This window comes from Panicum virgatum, chromosome 5N (assembly GCF_016808335.1).
Source record: "Panicum virgatum strain AP13 chromosome 5N, P.virgatum_v5, whole genome shotgun sequence".
Taxonomy (NCBI): domain Eukaryota; kingdom Viridiplantae; phylum Streptophyta; class Magnoliopsida; order Poales; family Poaceae; genus Panicum; species Panicum virgatum.
This window is the reverse complement of record NC_053149.1, coordinates 1,867,269-1,885,466: the sequence shown is the minus strand read 5'-3', so window position 1 is coordinate 1,885,466 and position 18,198 is coordinate 1,867,269. Positions and strand designations below refer to the sequence as shown.

Sequence of the window (18,198 nt, the reverse complement as noted above, 5' to 3'; positions counted from 1 at the left end):
CCAGTCTTTATCACGGTCTGCACGGAGGGGGTTTTGCCACCTCGATGTACAGGCATGAGCAAACCACTCCATGCTTCATGTATCTAAATGGAAGATTATGCCTCACACCCCATGTCTGCCAGCTTAAATGCTGGTCCTGCATGTATATAAATGCGCCAGGACCCAATGCCTAAGATATATGGCCAATTTGCAAGCTCCATAAAGTTTTTTATGTTGCTTCGGCCTGCCGGCCAAGATCCAGACATGCATTACCTAAACCTAATTTTCAGAAACTCTAGCAAAAAAAAAATTGTAATGGTTCTCAAGCCTGAATTCGGTATCAACTTGGCCATTTTCTGGCCAGGTAAATTAGTGCCCCTTTCATTTATTATTGGTTTGCATCAAAAGCAACTGCAGGACGCTGAAATTCTATTACTTATTAATACCATTAACCTACACTACAATTCATCTCTTGTACAAAATGCTGTAACAAACTCGAGATCAAAAGTGTCCATAACAGCAGATGAATTTGGTGCAATAGTAAATTGGACATGCATCTCTTTGATGGAGAAGAGGTTTCATGCCCCTAACTCGATAAACAGATTATATTACGGGTGTATATTAAGCAGGAAAGCACAGACATTTAATAGCACACACAAGACCACAACATAAACACAATATGACACTCGTTTTCCTACACAAGCATCCTAGTGACACATCAGGGCCACTGCTTTTTTGAAAGCTATACAGCGGGGGAGACCCCCACTAGGGCCACTGTGCTCTGTAACTTCTCCAGAAGATACAACAACTAAACACATATGTACAAAAGAGTAAAAAGAGTAAGGCAGGCAGTTGGCCAAAACACTACGAGGGACAACAGTTCAACATAAGGTGTATGAGTTAACAGAGCTATGGATGAAAGTAAGGGTCCTCCTTGTTCTGATAAATTGCAAATAGTTGTTTTGAGTAATGTGAAGCCACCTTGCGACAGAACCCAAGAGCATTACGATCATACTCTTCTAATTCTGAGATGGTCTTCTTCAGTGGACCATACAGATCACCATCCAGAAGAAATTCTGCTATGCGAGATCCCCTACAACGAACAGCAGAGTGCAATCAAATATCAGTGGACTGAGAACACCAAAAACATCCCTTAGTGCTTGTCATTTCATTCTACTTTACCCTTTAAACTGGAATATTTACATTAGACTTGCAGCTAAACAAAGTTCATGCATCTTGTTGCGCAAGTTACAAGAACTGACATTTCCCCTTGACAAGACCCTCAACCTCTTTTTTTAAATGAACAAAAAATATAGCCAAAATTTCTAAGAATTGCGGTGGTCAAATCTTTTAGACAACTTAATGAATCTATACAACTTTTGGTTAACTTACAATGTCTATGTGCATCCGATGTTCATTATTACCTCAGTTGCAATGCAAGACAGAGCTATTAATTCAGCATCGATTCCTAACTTGAAAAATTTATGATATTTAGTAATTCAACATGCAAATATAAAGTACTAACAGTGCTTTACGAATGGAAATAAACAGAGCGCACAGTTGAAGTTCCAACCAACCACTGACTAAATCCTTCTTTCACCTAAAGGAAAAGGTGCAAAATAAATATATGTAAGGTTCCTCTGATGCTGAAATTCAAGTTGCGTCCAATGCCACCCCCTTGCTTCTTTTGACAAGCAATGAAACTACTAGTAAATCTACTAAATAGCTAGTGCAGATGAGATGCATATTCACATACCTTAGGGCATGTATCTGGTTAAATCCCTGCTTGTTATGAACAAAAGTGGCCTTTTGCTTTTGTTCCTCCTCAGTTTGCTTCCGGTAGAGGGCACAAACAGCCTTCAGGCAGATCTCGGGATGTTCATTGAATGCTGCTAGCATATCTCCCTCAAATTTCCAGTCTTTAGCTTTGTTTTTACGGCCTATGCGAGCCATAACATCTGCATAGTCTACCTCACTGTCAGACTCTTCTGGTGCTGGAGAGGATCCTTCATTCAGAACAGATGTACCAGATGTATCTGGTTCGTCACAGGATTCTTCAGCAGAATCACTAGTGTTTTCTGAAGAATCCTCATCATTTATGAACTCCTCCATATCATCATCCTCTTCCACATCATCTTCACTTCCTTCATATTCCTTGGGCTCAACAAAGTTGAGAACCCGGCGTGCAGCTCGTCCCCCTTTTGACTGATTTTTAACCAACCGAGCTGAGCGTCTTGTTGGGGGAGTAGAACACCCTTTTGCTTCACCAAATTCATCATCATCATCGTCATCGCTCACCCTCTCTTTCCTCATCTTCTTCAGCACTTGACAAACGGGAACCATATCATCCTCATCCTCCCCACTCTGAATCTGTGACGGCGAAGCAGCCTTCGAAGTAACCACATCGACACCCTCAATGGCATCCTCATCCTCCCTGTCACAGATTCTGCAGAACCCCCGCTTCTTGCTGGCCTTAACGCCTTCCTCCTGAAGCCCACCATCATCCTTGCCACTCCCAAGCCCACCGTCACTCACATCCTCACCCTCGCTATCGCTGGTGACCACCCGCGCCGCCGCCCGCCTCTTACCCCGCGGCGAGGCCAAAACACCGTCGTCCTCCAGACCCACACTGTATTCCTTGCTGCTACCACCGCCCCCCTCCGCGTCGCCTTCATCCTCGCTCTCCCCGGTCACCGACCGCATCGCGCGCTTCCGAGGAGTCGGGACGGCAAGGACGCCCTCCCCCGGGCTTCTCCCCCTGTTGGCATCGCCGGCAGCCCCCTCTTCGTCGTCACTGACCTCAATAACATCGCAGGTCACACTCTTTCCCGGCTTCTCGGCTGCCTCGTGCTCGCTTCCGCGTGGAACTGCCGCCAATCGGCAAAATTTTGGATCTCCCTCCGGTGCAGGATCCGTTGCTTCTCCTCTCCCCAGGGCTTTCCTCAATCGCGTGTTCTCGGCTTCGAGGAGCGAGACCCTGCCCTCCAGTTCAGCGATGCGAGAGGACTTAGCGGCGAGCTCGGCATCGAGGGCCCGGAACTTCGCCGCGGCCCCCGCGGCGTCCATCCCCGGCGGCCGCGGCGGCGCGGGAAGGATGTCGGCTGGTGGCTGGAGCGTGTGCTTCTCGATCGCGACGGGAGGCGAGGAGAAGCTTTTGGCCTTCTGGATTAACAATACGGGCAGCGAGTTGGGCCGGGAGAAACGGGCTGCAAAAAAGATTGGAAAGTTAAAGCCTATATGGGCCAAAAGAAGTTTAAAGCCTTTGGGCCAAAGAAGTTGAAGCGAGCCAAGCTACTGTTGTCTTTTTGCCAGGCTGCCGCTGGACGGACCCCAGCTCGAGACGACGGCAGGCCGTATGCGATTGGAATTGAAATACTAACACGGGTTTTGATCTTTCCAAACAGTAGGGCAGAACAAAATCTCCAAAATACCAAGAAAGAGATAGAGATACTACGACACAAACACCATAGGACACTGACTTTGCTACACAAGCATACGCCCAGTGGCCGCTGCATTCTCCAAAGTTAACAGGTCAAACTAAGGTGTAATGTACACGTCAGGAGAGCTCTGGATGAAAGTACGGGTCCTCCTTGTTCTGATAAATTGCAAACAATTGTTTCGAGTAATTTGAAGCCACCTTGCGACAGAACCCGGCAGCACTCGGATCATGCTTCTCCAAATCAGGGATGGTCTTCATCAGCGGACCATCCCGATCACCATCCAGAAGGAATTCTGCTATGTGAGATCCCCTGCAGTGAACAGCACAGTGCAGTCAATATCACAATAGTATGAGAGTAAGAACGTGAAAAAGCTCTCCTAGTGCTCGTCATCTCATTCTACTTTACTCTTTTAAAAGAGGAATGTTGCAGTAGACTACGAGCTAAAGCAAATGCATCTATATGGTTGTGCAAGATGTATAGCACTGAAATTTCCCCTCAACAAGACCCTAATCCTAAACGTTTTAGATGAACAAAACCAAAGACAACCTTTTTGAGCATTATGATGGCCAATCTTTAAAACAACTTAATGAATCTATACACCTTTTTCTGTTGATTGAAAAAATTACAGTGTCGACGTGCATCAAATGTTCGTTAATACCTCAAGAGCAATGCAGAGTATTAAACTAATTCAACATTGACTTGCAACGAAAATGTTTGCCACGTTTAGCAGTTCAACCGTGTAATGTCACTAGCTATAAGAACCTAGAGTAACATGGGGGTGACAATAAGGTGCTAGTACTACTTTACAAAAATGAAAATGGAACTAAACAAATAAACATGGCCTCTTTCTTCCTTTTCTTTGTTGTTCAGAATTGAACAAATAAATGGGGAAAGATATTTTCTTCATCCACTTATCATGAAATCCGAGCCATAGGGAAGGAGTTAGATGACTTTAAAAAATTTATCATAGACTGCCTCTATCACTTGTGAGAAACAAAAAACAACTGAGTAATAATTTAAAGGAAAAGCGGATAGGAATCAACAGCAGTAGAAGTTGCAACCATCCAGGGACTTTAAATCATTTTTCACTTAAAGGAAAAGTAGTGAAATGAGTATATGTACATAAGAAAGTTCCTATTATGCTGAAATTTAAATTGCTTCCACAACCATCCCCTTGCTTCTTCTAACTAGCAATGGATTTCTAAGCAAATTAACCTAATAGCTAGCTAGTGCAGCAAGCCAATGAGATGCATATGCACATACCTTGGGGCATCGATGTGGTTGAATCCCCGCTTATTATGAACTAAAGCAGCCTTTTCCATCTGTTCCTCCTGAGTTTGCTTCCGATAGAGGGCACAAACAGCCTTCAGGCAAAGCTCAGAATGTTCACCGAATGCTGCTAGCATATCTCCCTCAAATTTCCAGTCTTTGGCTTTCTTTCTACGGCCTAGACGAGCCATAACACCTTTATAGTCTTCCACACCATCACACTCTTCTGATCCTGAAGAAGATTCTTCACTAGGAACAGGTGTACCAGACGCATCTGATTCATCGCGGGATTCTTCAGCAGAATCACTGGCATCTTCAGAGGAATCATTATTTATGAACCCATCCATATCATCGTCTTCCTCCATATCATCTTCACTCCTTTCATAATCCTTGGGTTCAACAAAGTTGGTCACCCGGCGTGAAGCCCGTCCCCCTTTTGACTGCTTTTTAACCAACCGCGCCGAGCGCCTTGTTGTGGGAGCAGAACGCCCTCTTGCTTCACACAATTCATCATCAGCATCATCTTCGCTCGCCCTCTCTTTCCTCATCTTCTTCAGCACTTGACGAATGGGAACCATATCATCCTCATCCTCATCCCCACTCTCACTCTGCGGCGCAATTGCTCCTGAAGCGGCCTTGGAAGCAACCACACGAAAACCCTCAGTGACATCCTCATCATCACTGTCACTGATTCCACGCAGCCCACGCTTCCTGCTGGCCGTAACACCTCCCTCCTGATCACCAGCGTCATCCTCGACACTACCAAGCTCACCGTGACCCTCTTCCTCCTCGTTGTCACTAAAACCACCCGAGCCGCCGCCCGCCTCTTTCCCTGTGGCGTGACGGAAACATCATCGTCGTCCAGACCCGCGCAATCTTCCCTGATGCTTCCGCCGCCTCCGTCTGCGCCCTCCTCCACATCGGCGTCACCCTCGCCCTCGCTGGTCACCACCCGCTTCCAGTGATCATGAGGGCTGGATCCCAACCGATATGTCTCCAGAAACTTTGGGAGAAGGAGCATCCAGTGATCAGGTGGTCGGTGGACTCCGGCAAACTGTGGCAAACTTCACAAGTGTCCGAGTCCAGGACGTGTTTCTGCTGCAGATTCGCCTTGCACTGAATTCGGCCTTGGAGGAGGAGCCAAGCGAAGAACCTGACCTTTGGTGGAGCGTGATTCTGCCAGACAAAGCAGTAGTAGTCGCAGGAGGAGCCGGTGGCAATGGCGTGGCGGTAGATCATGGTGGTGATGAGCTTGCGGTCCGCCGTTTGCAGCCGACACTCCCGTTCATCGGAGCCAGGGAGTGGAGTCCAAGAGCCCCGGATGTCGCGGATCGAGCAGAGTTCAGCCTGCGCCTGCCTTGTAAGCCGAGGAACGAGGAAGCTCTCGAGGCCCATGCTCGCTGTGGCTTGGACACTGGCGCCATGACGCTCACCATGACTGTACAGAGCAGGGAATGCAGAGCAAAGGGGTTGATCCCCGATCCAGCGATCTTCCTAGAAGGATGTGGAAGCACCGTCCTTGACAGATACGCGGGTCAGCTGTCGGTAAGCAGGCAGGAGGCATCGGAGGGCGTCCCAGTGAGCGCCTTCAACATCCCCGCGCAGAGTGTGCACGTCAACATGCTTGCGTGCCCACGTCGGCCAGAAGGACCCAGCCGGGTGGTGAAGACGGTGCAGGAGCTTCAGCAGCAGGCAGGCATTCTGGACGGAGATTTGCCGCACTCCAGCATAGTCACGTTTTATTCTTCTTCAGGATAAAAACACAAGGAAATTTATTTATCACGTAGTATAGTCGCACAAATTGATTTTATTTGTTCCCGAATCTATATATATAGCACCCACTAACTATTTCTCTCTTCATGCAAGGTGTCCACATCATTCTCCACTAAGTGTCCCACTAAGTTTCAACTACCTTATTAATTATAAAACATGTTCATGTCATCTCTACAATATGCAATACTTTTAGTCTTTAATTAACTAAAATAAAATCATATACATACGTTATTTTTTTCATCACCTATTCTTCTATAATGTGATCAAATATTATATTGGTGTTTTTTCTTTTAGCTTATCGATTTTTACGAGATTCAATAAACAAGAAAATGTCCATATGATCTCTTCTATGTGCAATACTTTTAATCTTTAATCTATTTACATAAAGTCATATACATATTCTATTTTTGCAATACTTTTAATCTTTAATCTATTATGGTAAATACTCATATACATACTCTATTTCTTTGAGCACCTATTCTTTTATAATGTGATCAAATATTCTATTGACGTTAGTTTATCAATTTCTACCAGATTTTGATAAAACATAACATGCAAGTAAAATTCATATCAACTATATAGCCTATATAGATGACACCTACTAAATTCATTAACTCTATTTCTCTTAACATGCAAGTTATTCACATCATATAGGAATCCATTATATCAAATGCCACATCAACGTCCACTAGGGCCATCTATTTATGTTTTCCATCGATTTTTTTTGTGAATGTTGCCATGCAATCATCTTAATTTTTCTACCTTCAAATTTCACGTTAAATTTAAGAAATCCCGTAGCAACGCGCGGGGTATCACCTAGTTATACATGTACACGTGCGCCTCGATGTGGCAGTGGATCAAGATGCCGTTGGGCAAGCTTTGGGGATGCCCGCTCCTTCCCCGCCCCGTACCCATAAGCTAATTACCCAATTATTGCCTTCCCCATACCCTGCCCACTTTGAATTCCCCGTACCCATTGGGTAACAGGTAAATGAGATGGATATGGATAAATACTTTGTTTCCCCAATGGCACAGACCACATGTATGTCATGCGTCGCAGCAGCAGCACAGGCAGCAGCAGCAGCACAGCAGCAACACAGGATATGGGTAAACAAACTAGACTAGTCAGCTACATTCAAGCCGTGAAGTGAAGTTGATCAGTGCAGTTAACAAATTCTGATCCCTAACACTAGAGATTGATTGCTTCATTGTTTATATGAGCATTGACCAATCTTTTGATCCCATTAGTAGAGTACATGATAACAGAAAAAATAACGTTTGTACTCTGCTCCACACCATCAGCAAAGCACTTAGACACCTGCAGATCTTTATGGGGACCTTGTCCTGCTCCTACAACAAAACAAATGAAGTTGGAATTTAATAACCTTGATTGCAGTAAGCATAAGCATTACAAAAATATACTAGTTTCAGCTGTTTGAAAAACAAGAAAGCCATGCAATACTGCGAGTAGGGTAAACATGAAAGCCTACCTTAATCATCATCATTTTGATCTTCTTGACTTTTTGTTGGTAGAGATGATTCATAAGTAGGTATGTCAACTTCAACACCCCTAGGCTCGGCTGTTTGAAATAAAAAAAAAGTATTAGAAAACTTATATATAAGTAACAAGAATAGTTTTTAGTACAAATATGCACCTGGTATGTGACCCTTCAGCCAATCACGTGAACACATTATAGCCTCAATTGTTTCTGGGAGTAGGTTGCAGCGATAATCATCAAGTATTCTCTTAGCAGAACTGAAAATTGACTCAGAGACCACGGTTGAAAGTGGAACACTCAATATATCACGAGCCATCCGAGAAATGATTGGATATTTTGGGCCATTAACTCTCCACCAAGCCAGAATATCAAAAGAACTATCGCCAATTCCAGGAGAAGACGGGTCTTCAAGATAAATCTCCAACTCTGATTTACTATGACGACTTGAATTGTTCTCATATATAAACCTCTCTAGTCCCAATCTGGTTGCAAGCAAACTAGATGATGACTGTGTTGAACTAGGTATTGTTGCCTCAGAATTCCTTGATGAGTTACCATCTGATGATGGTTGGGAGGGTTGACTTGCATATTCATTAAACAACTCAAGAAATGATTTTCTTGCAGATTCAATTCTTAGATCAGCCACAAATGGATCATAAAGCAATTTATAGTAATACTCAATGGATTTCATTTTGTAGCGAGGGTCAAGAATTGTTGCAATTTCTAATAATTTATTTGCAATGTCCCAATATTTCTCAAACGTATCCACCATTGGTACAGCCATTGATGCAACAAATGTATCAACACCGAACTGCCAGTCCTGGAGAAAAAGATAAATTCCACAGAAATCATTAAAGTACAGACTTAAAGTGGGATATTTTGTGCCTGAAACTCTTTTTGTAACCTCATAAAAAACCTTGAGGCAATCTGCTACACACTGAATATGCTGCCAGTCCTCATTGGAAGGTAAAAAACTTGTAAGAGCTATCACATTCATGCAATCTATCAAAAGCATCACGGAATTTCATAGCTCTTTCAAGCATAAGAAAAGTATAATTTCATCTAGTGGGGACATCAGCTTTAAGAAATCACAAGGTCCATTACTTATGTGTCCGACAACCAAATCTTCAGTTTTGTATGGGCAGGAAGATAATCATATCTGAGATTATGTCTAATAATCATATTCGACAAACAAATAAGGTAGAATATAAGATTATGTCTAAATATTTTACTCTAAACAAAAACATCATATCTGAGAGAACCATCTAATTAAACAAACAGATATCCAAGCATATTAGCATTTGTTGGTCTACTCCCTGCCGGTATTATGCAAGAAAAGTGTAAAAGCTAAGTAGCAAGAGAATCGGAAGGGGGGAGGAATTTTCTCATACCTAGTAACGGGACAAGAAGCACAAGAGCCGCACTGCAGAGTCCGTTGACTGACCTCTAGGCGGAGTTGGACGGGTTGCGGCCCTGTGTCGCCGCACAGATCGATGACTAAAATGCAAAATTAAACCATTAGATGAAGAATCGAACCAGGATTCATTAGGGAAAGGAAGTGGAAGATGAAGAATCGAATCAGGATTCATTGGGGAAAGGAAGCGAAAGCAAACAAAGCAAGAGAAAGAAGATGAGCAGAAGTCTGTACCGTCCGCAATTTAGGATTCAGCGCCAGCGTCGGCTCCGACCTCAACAGCAGCGGGAGAAGCCTCACGACTCGGCTCCGCCCTCGACAGCAGCGGGAGATCCCTCACGACTCGCCCATGGCGGTGGCGACGGCGACGGCTGCGGCGGGGGTTGCGAACCTGGATTTGTCCATGGGGAGGAACGGGTAACTGCGATACACCCTACCCATACCCTCTTAATGGATGGGTATATCCATCCCCTACCCGCTTGAGATGGGTACATCCATATCCTACCCGTTAGTCGTGGGTATGGATATGGGAGCGGGTATGGTTACCCAGCGGCAAGGGGAGCAGTGGAACAACCATCCCCGTGGTTGTCCGCCACGAACCTCACCGCCGTCCACCCCACCGGGTGCAGCGCCACCGTGTTCTTCATCACCGGGTCCCTCAGTTTGAACTTGATCCCGGCCTTGCCCCTCCCCGGCGCGAACCGGCCCTCGCCATACACGAGCACCCGGAAGTCGTGCCCGTGGAGGTGCCACGGGTGCGTCTCGCTCCTGTTGTTGAGCGCCACCGCGTTCTGCAGCACCACACGTCCACCACCGACCCCCGCGCCAGCCGGTACGCCGCGCTCACCACCGTCCCGCCCCGCCGCAGCCGAGGCGATGTCGTACCTCCTGTGGTCGCACGCGTCCTCCAGGGGACGCGGGTCGTACGCGCCCCGCACCCCGCGCTTCATCTAGACGAGGTACGGCGTCGCCGGGAACCTGAGCAACACGCCGTTGATGGCCCACCGCTCGTGGCCGTCGATCGGCTTTTGGCGATGAGAAGGAGGAGCGTGCGGTCGGGGCTAGCTCGGCGGCACGGGCAAGGCGTGGTCCGGGGGGGGTGCGCCGCGGCGACGGACCTGCTCTGCTCCACCCTGGGCGCCGCGTCGTCCCGGCGGCGGCGCTCGCAGGTCGTTCCCAGCGTAGTTCAGGACGGCCATGGTGCTCCGCGTCTCGCGCTTGCGGCCGACGACGTGGGACGCGGCCCAGTTGTTCCGGGACGGGTCCTGGTCGGCCGTCACCAGCACGGAGTACTTCTCGCCGGAGTAGATGAAGAGGCTACTCACCACGACCGGCCTCACGTAGTGCCCGTCGGCCACCACCACCATTCCTCTGCATAGGCTCCCAGTTGCGAGCTCGAGCAACGCTTCCGGGCTGCATCATATCGCATTCTCTCACCGTCCAGCCTCCGGCGGTGGCGCTGCCCTGCCTCGGCTCCCGTCCCGCGCTTGTCTGATGGGGAAGACAAGGATCTGGTCAACCGTTGACGTGCAATTTACTACGACCGATCTCGGCCGCACGTGGTCGATCCAACGTGCGTAAGCGACCCAAGGGTGGACGGTATTTGACATACCGTCCACCCCCGGTCGAGATTTCGGGTGCCGTCCGCTGTCCGCCCCTGGCTATCGGCTTGTGGCAAGGACGCGCCGGCTCCGCGGCATGCCGTGACTCGCCGGAGCGCCACGTGTCCCGGGCGTCAGTTGATCTCCTCCATCCATGCCTCAATATCGAAGTTGACCGACGTTAGGCTGCCAACGCGGAGCCGCGGTAGGTCCTCCCCGGCACGGCAGTGAACAGCGCAGGCAAGGGGCACGCAGTCCGGGCGCCGCCGGGAGTAGCGAGCTAGCGAGGAGCAGTTTAACATCCCTCGGCCTGCCGTGATCAGCAGAGACGAAGTCGAACGGGTCGGACGCGAGCCCGACGGCCTGCTCGTAGACGCTCTGGTGCCACGAGTCCATGAGGAGGACGGTGCGCTCCTCGTCGTAAGCGAAGGGCTCGGCGACGCCGTCCGGCATCGACACCACGAGCATGCCTGATGAGGACGGCGACGTGGTACGAGCCCGGCGGCCGCGTTCATCTCCTAGAGCTTGCCGGCCACCGGGCCATCTCCCTGGCTCCCTGCCCCCCGGCCCCCGCCCGGGTCCATGGACGCTCTGCTCAGACCAGAGCGCGCCATCGAGCTGCTTTTGACGAAGAAACGGCAAGGTCTTCCTCTGCATAGGCTCCCAGTCCCAGCTCCGAGCTCGAGCAACGCCGCCGGGCTGCATCATATCGCACTCTCGCCGTCCAGCCTCCGGCGGTGGCGCTGCCCTGCCTTGGCCCTCGGCTCCCGTCCCGCACTCCCTTGTCTGATGGGGAGGACGAGGATCCACATCTACGACCAATCTCGGGCGCACGTGCTCGATCCAACGTCCAGAAGGGGCCCGGGGTGGACGGGATTTCAAATACCGTCCACCCCCGGTCGGTATTCGGGGTGCCGTCCGCCCCCGCTGCATGCCGTGACTCGCCGGCGAGCCCCCGTGTCCCGGAGCTGCTGGACGGTCCTGACTCCGGCGACCTCGATTCCGGCGAGGAGGACGGTGGCGGACGAGAGGCAGCAGGAGCGCACCTCGACCAGGGGGCATATGCAAAGTACAGGGTCCTCGACCACTGGCCACTGCACGGCCGTCTCTGCCCTTCCTCGTCGCCTGCCAAATCCCGGATGCTCATTCTACTTTGCAATGCAAGGTACACATGCCAATTCCTGATGCAATCGCCAGCGTACCAACCTACCAGGTGTTCGCTACTTTGCCTACAAGAGGGAGGCCTGGGGTGGGTGGGTTCACTAAACCTTCCTTGCCCTTTTTGTTGACAGAACTGTCTCCATCCTTTTCTATACTGTCAACTAAACAAGGTTTTGTGATCTTCGCTAGGTGTTGATCTCACCTTCATGCAGTGTATGGGCAGTGGAGTTTTTTGTGGACGGCATCAAATCCTTTTCAAGATCAGTCAGCTACAGTTAAGAGCAGGGTTCTGATCTGCACCCTTTGGTGCATATAGAAATGTCGCAATGCCAAGGTTTTCAGAAGTGAGGATGCTACAAAGCTGAGGACAAGGATTGGTTATTAGAGTGGAGCAATTTTTTCCCATGTACCTTTTTTTTTGCTTTAAGGTCCTTTTGCCTTCTGCTCTTGCTTCTTATTTCCCTCATGTACTCTCTCTTATCAGGTTTTTCCTGATTTTTAAGTGTTTGTAAATTATTATTTTTTTACAATAAAAGCTCAGGCAACCTTCAATGGCTGCCGTTGTTTCTCTCAAAAATGGTGGTTTGGCTTGATTCTAACTTTGATCCGGCTTTACATTGTTGCTTTGGAGTCTCAGATCAAAGATAACTGAAGATTGCTCTTCAGTATTGAGTGTTGGTGTGGATGGATTTTTATGCTACATTTGACATCAAGAGGACACGCGGAGCTGGTGATGGAAGAGATATCATTGTTGAACAGTGGCATATATGTAGCACATGTGCATGTCAAATATGGGTTAACTATCAGGAATTTTCTTGTTACTTGCGAGCAAATGTTTTGGCAAATTGATCAAGAATAGAAAATGTCTTTGACAGTTGCCTGACAAACGGTAACTCCTGAAACAAGAGAAACCAATGCCTAGGAAAACCTTCCATTTTATTTTCTAGTGAATGCATAATATTCTTGGGAGCTGTCACTTCTCTATGGGATATGTTTGAGCACAGGTGGTAATTGAGCTTGGTGGTCAATGACTGTATGCTGGTGGTTGTCTGAATATCAACAGAGTGCACAATGACTCTACGGAAAAAGAACACTTTTGGCACTAATTCGAAATCAGAATTTGATCAGAGGGATACTGCAAGCTAAAGATTGTCGCAATATTCCCTTAAGCTTGCACATTCACCAACTTGATCTGGTTCTTTTTGTATCAGGGGCGTCATTTCAGTGTCCATATTCTGAATCTTAACAGCAAACACAAAATGACTGTAGGGTTGGCTCAATCTGAAGCTTAGCATATTTGAGATATGTGCTTCAAAAAATGCCTCTTATAGTAAACATCGCTGCAGTATTCATAACTTGCATGTTCACATTCATGATCAGGTACTCTGACATTCTGCAAGAGTCTGTAGCCACAATGTAGCATTGTGCAGTTTCCACCTTCCACAAGGCTGAATATACTTAGCTCGGGTTAAAAATAAAACTCCCGTCCTCTGCTCTAAAAAAAAATAAAACTCACATCCTTTTGATGCTTGCTAACAAATTAAGCGTTCATGTTCAATGGCAATCTCAAAAGGCTAGCAGCCGATAAGCATGGAATGCCAGATACTCAGATGAACAAGCTCTATAGGGCGGTTAAGGATACTGACAAAAATGCTGAATTGAGACCACAGAATTAGCAGCCAGCATTTGCCAGACAGAAGCTCTCCGTGCCATTCCTCTCCTGTTCCTGCTGACCCGTTATCCACTTGGACGGTTGGACCCCGCATTGCGAAATTGCTTCTGCCTGACGGGGACGGCGACGAGGTTCAATCCGGCGGCCGCGTTCATCTCCCGAGCTGGCCGGCCACCCGGCCATCTCCCTGCCCAGCCCGGCCGCCCGGGCCCATAGACGCTTTGCCCAGACCAGAGCGCGTCATCGAGCTGCTTTTGATGAAGAAGCCGCAAGGTCTCCCTCCATCAGCTCCCAGCTCTGAGCTCGAGCAACGCCGCCGGGCTGCATCGCATTCCCGGCGTCCAGCCTCCGGCGGTGGTGCTGCGCTGCCTCAGCTCCCGTGATCCCGTCCCGCTCTTGTCTGGTAGGGAGGACGAGGATCCAGTCAACCGTTGACGTTGAATCTATGACCAATCTCGGCCGGACGTGCTCGATCCAACGTCCGGAAGGGACCCAGGGGTGGACGGTACTTGAAATACCGTCCACCCCCGGTCGGTGTTTGGGGTGGCGTCCGCCCATTGTTGTCGCAAGGACGTGCCGGCTCCGCTGCATGCCGCGGCTGATGGCTCGCCGGAGGCGCCCCCGTGCCCCGGGCGTCGGTTGACCTCCTCCATCCATGCTGCTTAGCTCACAGGCTTTCAACCAGGGGAGAGGAGACGTACCGTGCCGGCGAACACGAAGAGGGCGCGCCGCGCGCGGCAAGGCACAAGCTGCTGCGATCAATCGACGGACCAACCGTGCCGGCGAACACGAAGAGGGCCCTGCTGCGATGCAATCGTGTATGTGGTGTGCTTCGCAGCAGCATCGATCGTCTTGCCGCAGAGCTTGCCGAGCGAGGAACCGTCGAATGATTTCGCCCGCGGGGCTGCGCACTCCCTCCGCCGCCATAGCGGTGCCCGTGACCTCTTGGGCTCTAGCGTCGCATCCCCGCGTGCTTCAGGCTTGCTCGCCTTGGTTTCAGTTTCTCACCGGACTCTCCCTCCAGCCTCCGGAAGCACGCCATCTTCTTTGTACGATGTATGTGTGAAGCGGAAAGACTATGCATCACGCGTGCGATAGAATCGTCTGAAGTAGTGATTAATTTCCCCATGTACTATTTGGTTGAATTTTAGCTGGCAACATGTGCAAAAATCTCTACTTCTAATGGACCGGCCCAATATAATTTACTGTAAGAATTCATCTCCTTCAGATGATGGTTTGCACCTTAAGTGATGCATAACCGCGCCCTGTGTGGAGTGTGAACTGAAATACAAGTGCGAAAATATCCACAACAACACGTACAGGTTACTGCTGAAAACTGATGGAGATGTCATTTTAGGGATGAAAGTAAATTTACCCGTTGACTAGGTAAAGGCCCGTGCGTTGCCACGGGCATACTAATTTGAACGAAACAATAACTACTTCAAATAAGCAAAATTGCGCCAGGCAATGTCCACCGAGACATAGAAGCCACCCATATGCTTGAGAATCAAAAATCAAAATACTGTCGACACAATATTTAGTCTACGAGTTGCCAATGCGCATACATTTGTTCACTGCTTATCCATGGCACCACATGCCACACAATATGTAACAGAGGTGTGACTGTGTACAGTACGGTTAGATGGTGAGACAACAGGAAGTTGACGATAACCCAATAATTAGCAGTTACACACCAAGAGATAATAGAAAGGATCTAAAGTGCGGTAGAAAGAACTACACATTGTTCTTTCTATCACAGCCCCTCCAAACGGATCGGATTATTCTATAGCTACCCATGCCTGATACAAATGACAAGCTTCATCTTTGTACCCGTGCGATCAGTGCCAGCAAGGCAGCAACAAGGGAATCGTCTCTAGTTCAAACAAAGCAAAACGGAAAGATCAGGGATAACAAATGATGATAAACAAAATGTTTACTCAGAAATGTAAATTACTCATGTTTGGTGCTAGGGGCATCTTGTCTTCCATGTATCATAAAAAACTACAGATTCTATGTAGAAGCACATGGATTCATCTGTTATACCTCTTTCAAGTCACAAAGAATTCCAACCAGAAACATAACACAAAAGCTGAGGCACTCGCCAATTTATAAAATCTCCATGTCAGAGTTGATTAGAAAAGCTGGTCAAGGAGTGCAGACATGTGGGCCCAGAACTAGGGGATGTTTGGTGTAAGCTAATGTAAATATATACATGTATGAGCCTAGCAAGAAATGCAAATTTACTTGCAAATTATGGATACTGGATTTCCCTTAATGAAAAAAAAACCGTAAGATGCCGGAAGGTTAACACACAGTTGCTAGCCTTGGGAAAATTTATGACCAATTCAGAGACAGATAGAATTGCTTAAAGCTGAATGTTGGTCATTACTATGTTGGAGGCAACCTAGAATTCGTAGTGTTAATAGCAAGAACTCTTGCAATGGTCTTTGCTGCACCTAAATTTTCCCAACTGAAATCACCATTTTAATGCTCATATACCAATCATGAATTGCATAGACTGCAAAAACTGCTTCTCCTCAACAGAAAACTGAAAAGAACCAAAGCACCATGTCATAAGAGGGTCTTGGCAAGAAAATTCAAAATAATAAATTCTCATGCAGCTCCACAAAATAATCGAAAATGTCGAAATCTCATTTTTGTGTTACTTGTGTCCAGAGAATTGCCATTTTATGGTATACTCACATGAATTCCAAATGTCAAAGCACCTGAAATTTTTCATCAGCATTTTTCTCTGAACAATTTCGGAAGTACTAAAAGGTGCACCTGAAATTTTTCAGAGCATTTTCAGGACATATACAAGTAGCATCTACATACCATGTCATATTCTTTTTTCAGAACTTAGTGGCTAATCTAATTTCGTACATGGGTGCTTTCTGAACTGACTTTTAGGGTAACAGGTAACAGTGCTAATATATTTTTTCCCTGATAAGCATAAGCACTAAACCACATGATTTTTAGAATATAATAAAAGAAAACACTTTACAACAACAAACTGATATGGGCCGTATTTGGTTTACTTTTGGTGAAATTTTTTCCGAAGGAATCTTGCATGCATGGTGCATTAAACGAAGTCTATTTGCAAAACCTTTTCACAGATGAGTGTAAATTTGCGAGCCGAACCTAATGAACCAAATGTTCTTACGGCATTAAGGCGAGTTGTGGCGAGTCACCACCGCCTAGCCGCCTAGGCGGGCCAAAATAGGGGAGTGCCTTGTCGCCTAGGCGACGCATAAGAACATTGAATGAATCTAATTAGTCCATAATTAGATACAGCAATGCTACAATACCATACTCTAATTGTCCTCTAATCGTACGGTCAAATACCTCATTGGCTACAGTAACTGCTACAGTACCCCAGCGCCATGTTGGCAGCACGTGGTGGCGCCCGTTCCCGAAGTGCATGTCCGCCACCTAGCAGCAGCAGTAGCCACAGAGAGTGAAATCAATCAGCAACCGAGATAGGGGAGCGGAGAGTAAGGGCCTGAGCTGAGTCGTGGGAGGCTGCGAGCGACTCACCTGCAGGATCTTGAAGGCGCCGTCATGCCGGAAGCAAAGGGGGAGCGACGCGCGCGTCGGGGTCCGGGTAAACCGGTAAAGCACGGTGCGGAGGACCAGCAGGGCGAGCAGGAAAGGGAACAGGAAGGATTCATGACGGCCGCCGGCGTTGGATCTAGGACCCCGGATCTTGATCTCGCCGTCGCTCTAGCCCTCCGCCTCGCCGGCGCAACACCTGGTCCCTCCTCGACGCCACCCTCCCCCGGACTGACTGGGAGGCCGGCGCCGGCGACGTCCCACGTGACCCCGTCAAGGAGGGCCAAGCAGTCCGCCCACCAGGTGTCACAGCCCAAGAAAAAAAAAGAGAAACAATTTTTTTTCCTTGCCGGGCCCATCCGTCAGCCTCTCCATCTCCTCTTCTCTCTGTTCTGCTCGGCGCGCCGCGCCGCACGCGTCGTCCCGTCGCCGGCCAACCCCGGGACACGTGCCGGCCATCCTCGGCAGCCGTGCCGCGCGCGTCCTCCGCTCGACCTTATCCTCCACCATTACCGCGGCCTTATCCTCTACGCCCCCCGTCTCAAACCCTAGCCGTTCCCCTCCACCATTGCCGCCGGCCCGAGCTCCTTGCCGCCACCGATTCACCGCCCTCGGTGAGCCCCTCGCCGATTCCTCGCGGGGCAGCTTCTCCTCCCTCTGCTCCTTCGATTCCACCCCTAACCCGGCCTCCTTCCTCACCGCACAGGGCCGCCGCCGCTCGCCTCGGTCCGCCGCCGCCCAACGCCGTCGCGCCGCCCGTCCGTTGCCGCTCCTCGCCTGCGCCGCCGCCGGTGAGGCTCGCCGCCACCTCCTCCACCCTGTGCGCACCTCCCCTTCC

At 48.6% G+C, this 18,198-nt stretch overlaps 2 protein-coding genes, 1 long non-coding RNA gene and 2 pseudogenes across 5 annotated transcripts; 1 reads left to right on the top strand and 4 right to left on the bottom strand.

Moving 5' to 3' along the window:
• Positions 1-539: 539 nt before the first annotated feature.
• On the bottom strand, positions 540-3,182 carry LOC120672589 (nucleolin-like). Its single transcript, XM_039953084.1, has 2 exons — positions 1,736-3,182; positions 540-1,072 (listed from the first exon to the last, which is right to left on the bottom strand). Exons 1-2 carry the CDS (start codon positions 3,043-3,045, stop codon positions 889-891), a joined length of 1,494 nt encoding a protein of 497 aa, XP_039809018.1. The 5' UTR covers positions 3,046-3,182; the 3' UTR covers positions 540-888.
• A 218-nt stretch (positions 3,183-3,400) lies between these two features.
• On the bottom strand, positions 3,401-5,724 carry LOC120672590 (annotated as a pseudogene).
• A 1,553-nt stretch (positions 5,725-7,277) lies between these two features.
• Positions 7,278-11,683, bottom strand: LOC120672854 (annotated as a pseudogene).
• LOC120676916 (zinc finger BED domain-containing protein RICESLEEPER 2-like) lies at positions 7,566-9,835 on the bottom strand. 3 transcript variants are annotated; one of them, XR_005676035.1, is made up of 5 exons: positions 9,609-9,835; positions 9,352-9,457; positions 8,117-8,780; positions 7,952-8,041; positions 7,566-7,811 (listed from the first exon to the last, which is right to left on the bottom strand). XR_005676035.1 is itself a non-coding variant. In XM_039958259.1 (3 exons), exons 1-2 carry the CDS (start codon positions 8,973-8,975, stop codon positions 7,953-7,955), a joined length of 948 nt encoding a protein of 315 aa, XP_039814193.1. In that variant the 5' UTR covers positions 8,976-9,323; the 3' UTR covers positions 7,566-7,805; position 7,952. The 3 variants fall into 3 exon arrangements, 2 of the variants coding, with proteins under 2 accessions (XP_039814193.1, XP_039814192.1); XM_039958259.1 differs by lacking the exons at positions 9,352-9,457; positions 9,609-9,835 and having other exon boundaries at positions 7,566-7,805; positions 8,117-9,323; XM_039958258.1 differs by lacking the exons at positions 9,352-9,457; positions 9,609-9,835 and having other exon boundaries at positions 8,117-9,322.
• A 177-nt stretch (positions 11,684-11,860) lies between the features above and the next one.
• Positions 11,861-12,713, top strand: LOC120676264. The gene is made up of 2 exons (XR_005675746.1): positions 11,861-12,140; positions 12,326-12,713. It is a non-coding gene; the product is annotated as an uncharacterized LOC120676264 (long non-coding RNA).
• The last annotated feature ends 5,485 nt before the right edge of the window (positions 12,714-18,198 follow it).